Here is a 14,457-nt window from a genome sequence, read left to right on the forward strand (position 1 = left end):
TGCTCCGGCAGGCTTTCTGCTGTAAAACATGATTTTTCGCTTGAAAGAGTTAAAAAACGTATTTGTAGGTTTATTCTTACCAAAAACTATCAACAGGCCCTTGAAGAATTACATATAGAGATCTTTTCTCAACAAGGACCAACCTGTGCATAAGATTATCTTTTTATTGTTCCATATTTTGTACAGAATACGTCAATTTAGCACTTGTGCTGCCTTTGTATTTTTATATTTCATTGTTTTATTGAATAAAGATACCTAACTAAAAGGGTATTTCGTTCAATATTTTGAAAATTACCACCCACGCCTCCTGGGCTTAATGTACACATTTAGGGTAAAGTCACTTTGATACACCAATATATAGTACTTTTCGTCATCAATATACTCATGCATATAGAGAAACACTTTTAGTTCTTTATTATAAGCATTTAATGACATTTGTCATTTCAATTTGTGGCTCAATTTTGTGAATTTCTTTTCTTGAAATTTAGCTACTTGATGTGTCTACTATTATTATTCTTTATTTGGTCCAATATAAACAAAATCATCAGAAATGCACTGCAGAGATAATACAAAATATATATATAAAATACAAATCTATATAAAATCACATAAAATATTAAAAAAGTCTACAATCAGGGTGTTCTCTCCATGAGTTAGCGTTGGACAAATGTGTTATAGGTGACAATAGACTGTGGGAAAAATTATTTATTATAGCGTTTAGTACGGCTTCGAGGCAGACGGATACGAATATTAGATGGAAGAAAAGTGTATTCCTTATGGAAGAATTAGTGGTCTGTTTGGGAGAGTATACGTTTTATCATGCTATTGTTTGGTCTGCATGTTGTTCTTCTGCAAATTCCATTTCTTCATAGATGCACTTCTTACGTGGTTGATTGCCTATGATATAAAATGTTCATCCAGATGATTATTATTATTATATTATATTCCTTATTAGATTATTGTTACAAATAAATGAGTTATATAAAATGATGTTAGTGTAGTATGAGTAATACTTTTGTCGGTGTTATTCGGTTACGTATTTGTTGACGACATATGGAGACACAACAATCGATTGTTTACACACAATTATGATTGTTGGAAATTGAAACTTGCGTAGGCTTACTCTCCCATAAAAAACAGTACAATGACACATTCATCGATTGCACGCACATTGTTTTTGTAAGTGATTCAAATAGCCCTAAATAAATATTTCTATTGAAATACAATTTAATTATTATGGTTGAAAGAATCGATTTTACATGCCTTTAACACCATGGTATAATATATGCGCTGTAGGCCTACAAATGATTGTTATTAATGGATTTGGATATTCTAGAATGTTTCAACCAGAGTTATACCATAACTTCATCTTTATAGGTCTATATCAAGTCTGTTTAGCCCTAATATGTTTGTGGTTTTGGAATTTCCAACGATTTTGTTTTAAAAATCGTTTGTTTATTGACGCTGCAGTCTCAGTGTATAGTTGATTTATTCTTTTCTTCATTATCATTATATTAGAGTTCACACAAAAACACGCAACGGAAGTAATTCGACATGGCCACAAGCGACGGATCGAACTGCATGTGATTGGTGAAAATTAAAAGCTTAAATTACTTGCGCTTTGTCGACATTAATATCCATGCCTGGTATAATTATAAATGGTCGATTATATATTACGCTAATATAAATATATTACTTCGATATGTAGATGACACTTTTATCATCTGGCAGCACAATAAGGTGGACTTAGATAGTTTTCTAATACACCTCAACATCGTAACATTATGCATTCAACTTGGAAGAGGAAAACGACCACATTTCTTGACGTATTTTTTACAAAGGAACCCGAGGGCACTCTGTCCCACTAAGTTTATCGCATACCCACTCACTCGGACAAAAGTTATCGCCAAAAAACTGCAAATTATAACGTAGGGAGGGATAGGATTTAATTAAACCAGGGAGTTGTTATTAGAACTCCCTGATTAAACACTATCCGCGAATTCTACATTTTAATGTCAAATTAATCGGAAAAAAAATATTTACCTGAAAAACTGTAATTTAAAGCAAGAAATGGTCAAATCGGCTGCCAGCCAATGGATTTTTGGTTGAAATTAACCATTTATGATGTTATTTTTTATAAGTGAAAACATTTTTCTGGTTTTTTGTCTACGGAAGTGATTAACTTTATTAAAACTAAAAAATAACCTATCCAACGTCTGAATTAATTAATCTTCATTTTTCATGTTTTTGGAGTTGGAGGACAATACCTCTTTAAGACTAAATTAATTGTTTGTTTAAAACTACCAGATTTGTAGAAAAATTACACAACGCCCGTGTGAGGGCATAGGCTCAATATTATTACGCAGTGATTACGTACTTCCGTAACAAATGTTTCTGTAAAGATGTCAGAGAGTGACCTATCTTAAATATTAAGCCTAGGCTAGTGACGTGTTTGTGGGCCTCTCTCTCTAACAGAAATAAAACCCCAGGCCTACCAAAAAATGAAACTTGTGAGTAAAGAAGTAGAAAAAGATGGATCAGGGTGAGTTCTAATGAAAACAAAAACCTGCCTATGGCCTAGGTTAGTCAGTTGGATTGCTCCCTACAGGCTAAGTAACCTTCCTTCTTTGGCAATAATTATTTATTACTACTGGCTGGTGGTGTATTACTATTAGGCCTAACCGTCCGTCGGGCCTCCTAGCTAGGCAGTAGTACTAGTACTGTAGTACTAGCCTAGTAGGCCTAGAGTAGAGGTTGTGTTGGACTTTCTTTGTGCAATTTGAAATCGCACAAGGATTTTATGAAATTGCAAAAAAAAAAAGGTGCAAAAAGAATAAACAAATAGGCTAGGCCTAAGCTAAATAATTTTAATATTAATTAAAATAAATATGTTTATTATATAATAAGTAGGCCTAGCTAGGCCTACTACACACTGTAATTAATAATAATATATTTTGTTATTAATAAATAATATTAATATTACCGTATTACTTGCATTATTTATAAATGTAGGATTATATCATATAGTACAGTAAAGGACTAGGGCCTAGGTTGTTATCAAACTTTTGTTTTATTAAATACTGAAATACTTTGCACGTGCACATAACATCCTGCGGTCGTTGCAAATCAAAAAGTAAAAGAGGAAATTCTAAACTGCCCGGTGATATACTGAATTAATTGATTCATTAATTAATTTTGAAACAAAATCTGTGAGAATTAGGCCTATTATTTGAATATTTTATGAATTGAATACATAGTGATTGTATACTAATAGGCCTTTAATATCATTTTTGTTAACATTCTCACAACCATAATATAAGTCAGCTTTTATTTTACCCCCATTCAATTTGTCCCTCCAATATTTTCCGACTTACTGTATGTCTGCTTTTCGTAATTTTTTTATATTATTTATAGTATACGTGAATAAAAAATAGCAATTCTTTAGTGACATGTCCTTTCAATTTTTAATAAACAGTATTTTTCTTTTGTCAGTCAGGTGACCTTAATACCAGTTGAAGCTGAGGATATGTGGCACGCATACAACCTTATCGGTGTCGGAGACAGTTTGAGGTCAACAACGGTACGAAAGGTCACCACGGAATCAGCAACAGGGAGTAGTAGTAGTAGCCGTGTTCGTACCACTTTGACCATTTCAATTGAAGATATAGACTTTGATACACAAGGCTGTATGTTAAGGGTAAAAGGTAGAAATATACAAGAAAACCAGTATGTCAAGGTAATTACTAAATGTGAAACTAGAGTGAGAATTGAAGATTTGAATACAAAATGGGAAAGAAGTGAAGGATTGTATACAGTGTCTTAAATCATGAAATTTCTTATTTCAGAAGGCATGATATAATTCACCTTCTGTTTTTTTCACTCACGCTTGCAGATGGGAGCTTATCACACATTAGATTTAGAACTCAATCGAAAGTTCACACTTGCCAAAGAATGCTGGGATATCATAGCACTAGAAAGAATTGGTTAGTAACATAAAATGGTAAATTTTAATATGACAATACCAATAACAACTTCTTTTATTTTCTTTGTTTGATATAACACAGTGTTCAACTGACAATATAACAAATAACAAATATGATTTTTTAACAAAGATAACAATTGATTGCGTGAGACACTTTCAATTCAATGGATACTGAAACCATTTGATATATTCACATGCAAATGTTTCGTCCTTGAAATTCAGTTATTATTTATCACGTTTTATTGCATAATTCATAATTGGAAGAAATCTATTTTTTATATAAACTTTTAGATTTTAAGCCAATCTAATTTGACTGTAGTGTAAAAATGAAACTATAAATGTGTTAAACTAAAACTGAATTATTCTTTTCTTTTAGTCTTATATGCAATTTGTATCAACTTCAATAAACTTAACTTCAATAAACTTAAACAAAAAACACATTTTTCATATTATACAGAATTTAGTTTAGAATACCTCATACTCTTTCACACTTTTTCTGTTTTTCTTTAATAATGTAATTGTAGTATACATGATACTGTGTCTCTGAGTAATCTCTGAATATATTTACACTGTATTTATACAAACACAAACAATACATGCTTTGTTTACTGTCTATTCTACTTAGGGCCTGTTTCTGCTGCAACTGCTCAAAATACGGTATAAAATACGGTATTTTTTATACCGTATTTTTTAGTACCCCGTTTCTGCTAACAATACTTCTTGGGTGGTCGTGTTAAATTTCATCTTTTTTACCCAAATTACCATTCATTTATTTGATCGATAATTAAAAGTCGCAATAAAGGAAGTTTTACGTCTCACTTTCAACAGCCTAGCCCTAGTGATAGAGATGTTGTGAGAGCACAGAAAACATCGTAATGGGGACAATTAATTCGTTCCGTCCCCGAATTATTGTATTTTGCAATGTTGTACTGCTTTCGCAGGCTCTTCAGCTTTGAGTTTACTTGCTTTGGAGACAAGTCTATTCCATACTCCTGCTTTATTTTTTTAGAAATGTCTTTATAAATGTGGTTGTCCCTTTTATTACCTTTTAGTTGGCCAGACATTTTAGCTTCCCCACACAAATTTATTTAGTAAAACTGCGACGTCTTCGCTCCACATTTTCGCCGAATATATATATACACGTGTGTAAAACAGCTGACAGCGACAGAAAATAAAAATACGAATGTTGACCTTTTGTCATGTAAAAAAAAAATACGGTATTTCTTATTGGCAGCAGAAACGGGTACAAAAAATACGGTATAAATTTGTAAATACCGTATTTTATCCACAAATTTTGTGGGGAAAATATGGTATACAAAATACGGTATATTTTTTATGAGCGCAGTTTCTGCTGCCAAAAATATACCGTATATATACGGTATTCAAAAAATACCGTATAATATACGGTATTTAGTTGGCAGCAGAAACAGGGCCTTACAGTTTAATTGTAAAATTTTTAGCAAAGTCTTATTTACAGTAACACTATTATTTGCTATTATATTTACCTTTCAATCACACAGAGATGGCGTGTGATGTTGCGCAATCAGCGGATGTAGCGGCCGTAATCCTTCAAGAAGGTCTAGCACACGTTTGTCTTGTGACGTCTAGTATGACAGTAATCCGTGCCAAGCTAGAACAGAACATTCCACGTAAACGCAAAGGATTCTGCCAACAACACGATAAAGCTTTGCTTAAGTTTTACGATTCTGTTCTACAAGCTGTTCAGAGGCATATTAATTTTGAAAGTTAGTTTTTCCACATTTTGCCTGCTTCAATGGGACAGTAGGGTTAGTTAGTTAATCGACGGATAAAGTAGTTTATTCTTCTATTTGGATTTACAACAACACCCCCACCACCTAACATTTATTATTTAGGGCAGCTGCCTAAAAATGAGTGAAAAATGATAAGGTTGCTCTCAATAATCAACCCACCCCACTGTACTTCTCTCTCATTTATTTACTAGTTGTGAAATGTGTCATTGTAGCAAGCCCAGGATTTGTAAAGGTAAATATTGTTTTAGGTAAGGTAAAGGTAAAATTTTAAACAGTTTTTCTATTCAATAATCAGAAGTATCAATAATATTAAAGTATTGATAAGAAATAGCACATTTGGTAAATTTTACACTGATTTTGAATAAACTGCATTTATTTAATTCCATTGATTTCAAAATATTAGGATACTTTCTAAAATTAACTAGTGAATCACACTTTCAGACAGGTCATAAAGGTAGGTTATCTGAATATCTTTATTGATACTCAACAAGTTCCTTGTTGTCAATACTGTACTTTAAACAAATCAATACAATAAAAACACACTGCATTCACTTTCTGTAAAGAACTGAAAGTTCATTGTACATTATGGTACACAACATCATTCTGAATCAAAGATATTTACAAGTTTAACTCTCCTCAGAGGGGATTTTGTAGCATTGTAATTTCAAGTCAAGAAGAGTTGTGTCTATAGGGAAAAATCTATTAAACAAATTCTTGAATAAGTACAATAATAATGCAGTTTATTATACAATTGTGTCTTGTTTGTAAAGCACCACAAATGGTGGATTTTAGCAGCAGTTTAGGTATTATTTGAGGCTCATGCACTAGTGATTAGGATTAGTGCCCTATCTTCAAAAGATCTACTTTTTAGTACATGATAATGCCATAAAAAAATATATACCAGTCTCTATCACTAAGATTTTATTGCTGTTAGAGACAGGGCAAGAGTAGGTGAAGCTATATTTTAAATAATTTTCAGAAAGTTTAATTACTGCAATGTTAAATATTTTGTAATAATTTTAATAATTTGTATTATTGCAGGATCAGTTCTGTGAATATTTATTTCAACAAGCTGTAAAACTAGATTTGAAAATATTATTAGAAAACAGACACAAGTTTATTCAGGTGCATTCATCATCTGGACATAAACATGCACTAAAAGGTAAATTGAACTAAAACAGAATCAAATCAGGGCTACACCACTTCTAGATTAATATTCCACAACAAAAATATCATGAGTCTAAATGTTAATGCTAAAGCGCCATTTTTTTTCTTTATTGCAAACTCACTAAAACTAAAAGTATAACTTGCAGTAGATAGAATACATGGATTGTATTTGTTTAGAATATGAATGCATGATGCAAGGTAACTGTTAATAATATTTACTTTATTGCTTTTATGTATTTATTTTTAGCATTATTATGGTGGTTAATAGCCAGTGTAAGTAAAAAGAAATAATCCCTCTTTACAAACTATTATTGACAGGTACAAATATAATACACAATGCTAACTATTTCCTACTTATTCTTCCTTTTACAGAAGTGTTATCAGACCCAGATCTATCAACCCGATTAGCTGATACAAAGGCAGCAGGAGAGGTGAAAGCACTAGAACAGTTTTATACAATGTTAAATACAGAACAAGATAGAGCTTTATATGGGTATGTTCCACAACCTAAGGACCCATGGTTATTAGTTCAATTCTATTCCTAGTCAAGACATATCAACCCTTAACTGATCAAGCTAATAATTAAATTGAAGTTATCAAATTAGAACTGTCTGTTCTCCAAACATGCTGTCAGTGCTAAATAATAGAAAGACTAATGTTTTATTATTCCATATTTTTATATTCAGCTTAAAATAATTGTTAATATCAACAGAGTTTCTAAAAATTGAATGATAATAAAAGTGCACTGCCATTGAAAATTAATAGACTTGTGTAAATATGGAGGATGGAGATAGATAAATTCATAATTATTTGTTTTTATCTTTTAGGGTAAAACACGTTGAAAAGGCGAATGAGGCATCAGCAATAGAGACATTATTGATTAGTGACACTCTTTTCAGGTTACCTTTATTATACATTTCTATATTTTAATATTAATAATACCAGGGTATTATAAAAAAAGCTACTACTGTGGTGTATCAGTCAAGTTTGTTAACTTAACTCGCTGTGTTGAATTGAAGACTTGCCGTTGCGTGACAATACTGTGTCATTTCGAAATTGAAATATGAAATTAAAAGTTCATATATGAAACATAAAAACATCGATAGTACATTGATATCAAAGGATAGAACAACAATTTAGCATGCAATGTTCTTGCTTTAAATTAATCAATCACTTTTTAAAATCAAATCCCACAGTAAACTATAATAAATACATTAAAAAAACAGTATAGAAGAACATAAAAAAATTGGACCTTTTATTACCAGACCCCTTACCCACATTTTTAATCTATCACTAACTAATGGTGTATTTCCATCATCCTTAAAAATCGCCAAAGTAATTCCTATTCATAAAAAAAATGATTCCCATTCCTTTGAAAACTATCGTCCAATCTCAATTTTGCCTTGCTTTTCTAAAATACTCGAACGCCTTATATACAATAGACTTTACAACTTTCTTTCTTCACATAAATCTTTTCATGATAACCAATATGGCTTCAGACCAAAACATTCTACTGATCTTGCAATCCTGGACATTCAAAGTAAAATCTCTAACGCCTTATCTAAAAACCACCATACTATTGGCTTATTTTTGGACTTGTCTAAAGCATTTGACACTATTAACCACACAATTCTTTTAACTAAACTTAGTCACTATGGAATCCGTGGAACTCCTCTATCTCTACTTTCTAACTATCTTCAAAACAGACAACAAATCACCTCTTTCGGCTCCTACTCCTCAGAAGTTCTTCCCATAACATGCGGTGTGCCCCAAGGATCAATTCTTGGTCCTCTACTTTTTCTCATCTATGTCAACGACATCATCAACGCTTCCAACTCTTTTGAATACGTCCTGTTTGCCGACGACACGAACATTTTTTCCTCCCATCCTGACTACAACACCTTAACTAGAATTTTTAATAAGGAAATAAAACATATATCTCACTGGCTTAAACTTAATAGACTCTCACTAAATATAAACAAAACTGAATATATACACTTTTCTCCAAATAGAACACACAATGACAATCAAAACACAATCCATATAGAAAACACTCCTATCAAAAGGGTTACTTGTTCTCAGTTCCTTGGTGTAACTATAGATGATAACTTAAACTGGAAAACCCATATAACAAATATAGCTAATAAAATTTCAAAAAACATCGGTGTCTTAAAAAAACTTAAATATATTCTACCCTCTAATATCCTCTTTTCTTTATATAACACATTAATTTTACCTTATCTATCCTATTGTAACATTGCTTGGGGAATTACAGATACTAAAAATAAAACTCTCTGTCCATGGGCTTCCACACATATTTCTAAATTAGACAAACTCTTTAAACTCCAAAAACGGGCTATTCGCATTTGTACCAATTCTCACTATATAGCCCACACAAAGTCCCTTTTCTTTAAACTTAATACCCTAAACATCTTCGATATTAACAAATTACAAATCGCCACATTCATGCACAGATATTCAAACAATCAACTTCCAAATATTTTCAAACATTTCTTCATCAAAAATAATGAATTTCACAACTACAATACAAGAAACGCCAACAATTACGCCACAATAAATTTAACCCATAACAAAATCCGGAATTCTATCAAATACCATGGTCCTCTAGTATGGAATAATTTAAGTCAATCCTTACTAAATACTAATAACTTAAATACATTCAAATCCAAATATAAACAATTCCTTTTATCACAATACAGATCGTATTAATAAAACTTTTTCATCAAAAAATTTTTTTTTCTCACCTCCTGCAAGTATATATTATGATAGTACATATACTATACCCTTTACGTTTGTCCTCTTGTTGTGTTTGTATTGTCCTGTAGCGTAATTGTGTATATAAAAAAAAAAAAAAAAATATATATATATATATATATATATATATATATATATATATATATAATATTATTTCTACTACTTTAATTAATATTTAATTATTGTCTATTGTAATTGATACAATTATTAGTGTATTTTGTACTGGTGAAACCAGGCTTAAAGCTCTATATTGAGCTTATTTGGTCTTTTCCAGGCTTTGCATTTTTTTATTTAATACTTATTATGTAAAAATATTAAGTTTGATGCATTGTGAAATAAAAACGAACGAACGAACGAACGAACGAACATATGGTTAAAATTAAAAAATTATAATTTTTAAATTGCAATATATACTTTAATAAACAAGATAAAGAATTGATACATAGAGCAAGCTTTTAAACACAAAACATAAATGTTTTAGGTCATCAGATATTACTCAAAGGAAACGATATGTATGTCTGGTGGAGGAAGTGAGAGATGGCGGAGGAGAGGTACGAATATTCTCAAGCCAGCATGTATCGGGTGAACGTAAGTAATGATAATAATATCCTAGATGTATAGTGCCTAATGTTGTGAGACCTCTATGTGCTGTACAAACAAACTGAAAAATACATTTTTCTATAGATATTGTGAAATAGAGGGCGCCAGAACTCTAATCTTTTGGTTCTGAAGTAAAATTGAATACCATTTTATACTTTAAAAAGTTTTTAGTGACTTACAATTTACAGATATTTTTTTTACTTTTAAGTTTCTTTACATTAACAATCATTCCAATATTTAATTTATAACACTAATTATTCCAATATGGCATTGTTCTCAATAGAATTGGATTTGCTGAGTGGAGTGGCAGCCATTTTAAGATTTCCAATGCCTGATATTGAGGATGAGATTGGTTCAAGCTCAGATGAGGATTAAATTAAATTTCAAAAATTATCTAACTGAAATTAAAAACGATATACCATTAGAATGCAGAACCATTTGCACTGAAACACACTGGTATCAATAAAATAGTCTGCTCAAACAATAAAATATAATTACACTACTAACTTGTACGTATGGCATTACAGTAAATACTAATAAATATTGAACTTATTATTTATTGTACATAGAGAAAACAAATTTAATTTTACTGTACCTGAGATCCAGTACAAAATTATAAAGAATGAGATTGTAAATGAAGAAAGAATAAACAAGAACCTAAAATGAAACTCTGCATACAATTACTAGAATGTTATTTTTGTTTTAATTCACAATTAATTAAGATGGTGAAACAGTTTTGTCAGATGCAAATAGCAAAAGTAGATATTCTGACCAAATCAACTGGACATGGAATATCTGATTGTATTATATATTTGGAATAACGCATACTTTTACAAAAATAAGTCACTCTGTCAATCATAAAAACACAAATATACTGTACTACATCACACAATTACTACACCTCAATTGCAGTATCTGGCGATCTCAACCAAACTACAGGCCTACTCCCTCTCTATCTATGTACCTACTTAGTTGTGGACTTTTTTTTTTTTTAAGTCATTCAAATACTGCGTAATTTAGAAAATGAAACCAAGTTTTGAAAGTAAAATTCATTGGGATTAAAAAAATTAAATATTCTGTATAAGAATTCATTTCGCACAAGCTTTCAAACAATGGAGGTTAAGCTTCAGTTTATTTTATTTGTGTTAATAAGTTTATCATGTGCAGATATCGGTAAAACAAGTAATATTGCTCTAACACCTTTAAAGAACAATGTTATTAAAGGTGATGCTGTGACTTTGACTTGTGAAGTGGATCTGAGCAAGGCAGTTTATTACACTTTATCGTGGTACAAGGATAATACTGAAGTGAGTATAAATTCAACAGTAATAGTTTACAAGGGTTTTTTGACTGTCGAGTGCAACTTTACGAGTAATACGCATAAACTGATAATTGAACAAGCTGATACACACCACACAGGATCATACACATGTAAAGCATGTGCTTCCAAACCTCAATGTCTGGAAAGTCAAACAGCTGATGTTTCTGTATATGAACAACCAACTTCTCCCACATGTATACAAAATACTTATGATGTTAAAGAAGATGAAATGATAGAGTTTAGTTGTGGTGGCACATTTGCAAATATCCCTAACTCGTTAGAAATGTTGCTTTACACAGGAGGAGGAGGAGGACAAGGAACAATCCTACAAGAAAAGACTTTCAGCAGTAGATATGATGGTCAGCTGATACAACTCAATAAACTGGTTAATGTGACTTATGATTTGAACAAAGCAACAATTTACTGTGAAGCCACATTCTCAGTTCCAAATACAACAACAAACTGTACAAGTGGGTCGCTTAATGTCAGCTTCTCTCCGAAAATTATTTCAACTAAGGTAGATTACTCAATCACTGACTCAATCAATAACGCATCTATAACAGTTAATATCTTATCAAATCCAGAGGCAATTGTGACTTGGTCAAATATTGATGACAACTTCGTCTCTTGTTATAGAATGTCTGAAAACTCTATTCTTTGTATATGCAATATTTACAACGCTACAAATGGGACTAACATTTATATTTTAGCTAATAATAGTTTTGGTAATATTTGTCAGCCGCTAACTCTGGTTTGGAAACGAAAACTTGCAGATTACACTACGCTTACATCTTTGATAACGACCCAGAAGGATCAAACAACCGATATCAGTGATAATGATGAATATGAAACTGATTATGATGTTATGATAACTATATCTCTTACATCGGCTGGGGTAGTTATTATTGTTATTATTATCACTATTGTCATAATATATGTACGAAAGATAAGACAACCTAATAATCGAAGCATTCATCTTAATGCCAGTTCATCACCACCTAACTTCACACAAACAATGACACAACATATCTATGAAACACAACTATATGAAATAAACAGTGCTGATGCATTTGTATCAAGAGAAGTCGATGAACACAAAAGTGAACAAATGCGATTGGAAGCAACCAACATAGATCTCGGAGCAGATTGCGAACGTTTTGAGAGTGAAATGACAGAAAATTACATTGAAATTGATCATCCGGTGAGGGAAAATGAAATCGGAGTGATAGGAACAATTGAAAGAGTTGATTATGCAGAGGTGATAAACAAAAAACATACATCTGCACAAACTGATAGTAGTGAGACACAAAATAAAAGGGAAATATCTAATACCACGGGCAGAATTAGTTGCATCCAACAATGCAAGTTTGACCATGTTATGGTGAAAGATAAACAACTGGAATGTTCGTTTTGCCAAAAACAGTATCACAAACTTTGTCTTTCAATACATCCAACGAGAACCGCGACACCCACAGACGTGTGGCTGTGTCCAAATTGTAAGAATGTGTCGGGTGCAATTTCGGATATGGCTAGTAATATTGCTTCATTGACAGCAATGGTCAAAGAACAGAAAGATTTGATTGCAAACCAACAATTAGTAATTCAAAGTATTTTAGCACAACCAAATTCAGAAAATGATTAATTATACTGGGTGTTGATTAATTATAATGGGTGTGAGGCCACAGAGTGAAATGCATAATTACTGTCTTCATAAAATAGAGGTCGCACTTTTTTAGGAAACAAAATGGCGTACCGGCTTAAAATTTGAGGAAAATTTGGAACACTTGTCGGAAGAGAACGCCCACTGGTGGCGCTACGTAAAAAGAAACAAGAGTGTGAGAAGTCTATTAGTATGAGACATCGTTTTCTATGCGCCATTAGCAAGTTTGCAATGTGCCATTATACAATACATAATATATTTGAATATCATAAGATATAATGTAAATATTTAAAATTATGTTATGATTAAATAGACACTAAATATTTATTGTTCTTTTATTTTATATTATTATCTCGTACCATGTTATTTCTCTATACGAGGCAGCTTTTATTTATAACGAACTTTGGACACTCACACAAAAGCACTTGAACAAAAATAAAGAAAGGGATCTTCAACACACATAGATCTGAACACTAAAAGCCGAAACACATAAGCTACGTCTCTTCAAACGTTACACTTAACGTTCTAAACAAATTGGAATCTGCAAATTAACACAATAGAGCAGCACATTGAGACCACTAGACCCCACGTATTTTGTTTCCAGTGGCTATAACACACAAAAATACAAACACTTTCAAGCTAAGCATAATATTAAAGCTTTGCATGATCATTAAATCTCTCAACACGGTGGAGGTATACATGGTATGTGGAGCGAATCGTTATACTGCAATATCCTATACCAACTAAATTAAGGCACAACGTAAATGGTTAAACGGAAAATATTTGATTGACAATGTAATTTTACATAGATACTGTAAACATGACAATAATTGTGTATATTTTAATTACAAAACTATAGTTAAGGTGTGTAAAAACCTTAAACATCTTGTTTTTTACCATGTTCTAATTATCATTGAAACTTTCAGTGGCTAAAAAAGTGAGATATTGATTAAATTTTTTTCATCATCGATGCAAATTATAACTTGCGTAATAATACTTATAATAAAGCTTACTAGACTACTGAACTAAAGAGTTATTTAATTATATTCCTATTTGCCTATATTTCTTATTGAGTATTTTCTTAAGGGATATGGTCTTCCAATTTCTAACAAAGAAGAATATTGGTATTATTATATTTATACTGAATTCGTTAAAGATCGATATAACACACAATGTAGCC

The 14,457-nt window shown here is 31.5% G+C and overlaps 2 protein-coding genes across 5 annotated transcripts in view; one reads left to right on the top strand and one right to left on the bottom strand.

The window, feature by feature from the left end:
• The window catches only part of LOC140044399 (pre-mRNA-processing factor 19-like), a 115,000-nt gene that overhangs the window by 52,344 nt on the left and 48,199 nt on the right, over window positions 1-14,457 (bottom strand). The gene's annotated exons all lie outside the window — the stretch shown is intronic.
• LOC140044397 (protein pelota homolog) lies at window positions 1,360-11,265 on the top strand. Of its 4 annotated transcripts, none has more exons than XM_072088888.1 (10): window positions 1,360-1,377; window positions 3,497-3,736; window positions 3,893-3,983; window positions 5,503-5,727; window positions 5,946-5,986; window positions 6,796-6,916; window positions 7,294-7,414; window positions 7,749-7,820; window positions 10,178-10,284; window positions 10,580-11,264. In XM_072088888.1, the coding sequence occupies exons 2-10, from the start codon at window positions 3,527-3,529 to the stop codon at window positions 10,669-10,671; spliced, it is 1,080 nt and encodes a 359-aa protein (XP_071944989.1). In that variant the 5' UTR covers window positions 1,360-1,377; window positions 3,497-3,526; the 3' UTR covers window positions 10,672-11,264. The 4 variants fall into 4 exon arrangements, with proteins under 4 accessions (XP_071944989.1, XP_071944985.1, XP_071944987.1 ...); XM_072088884.1 differs by lacking the exon at window positions 1,360-1,377 and adding an exon at window positions 2,429-2,542 and having other exon boundaries at window positions 3,493-3,736; XM_072088886.1 differs by lacking the exon at window positions 1,360-1,377 and adding an exon at window positions 2,475-2,581 and having other exon boundaries at window positions 3,493-3,736; window positions 10,580-11,265.

This window comes from Antedon mediterranea, chromosome 3, assembly GCF_964355755.1.
Source record: "Antedon mediterranea chromosome 3, ecAntMedi1.1, whole genome shotgun sequence".
Lineage (NCBI taxonomy): Eukaryota > Metazoa > Echinodermata > Crinoidea > Comatulida > Antedonidae > Antedon > Antedon mediterranea.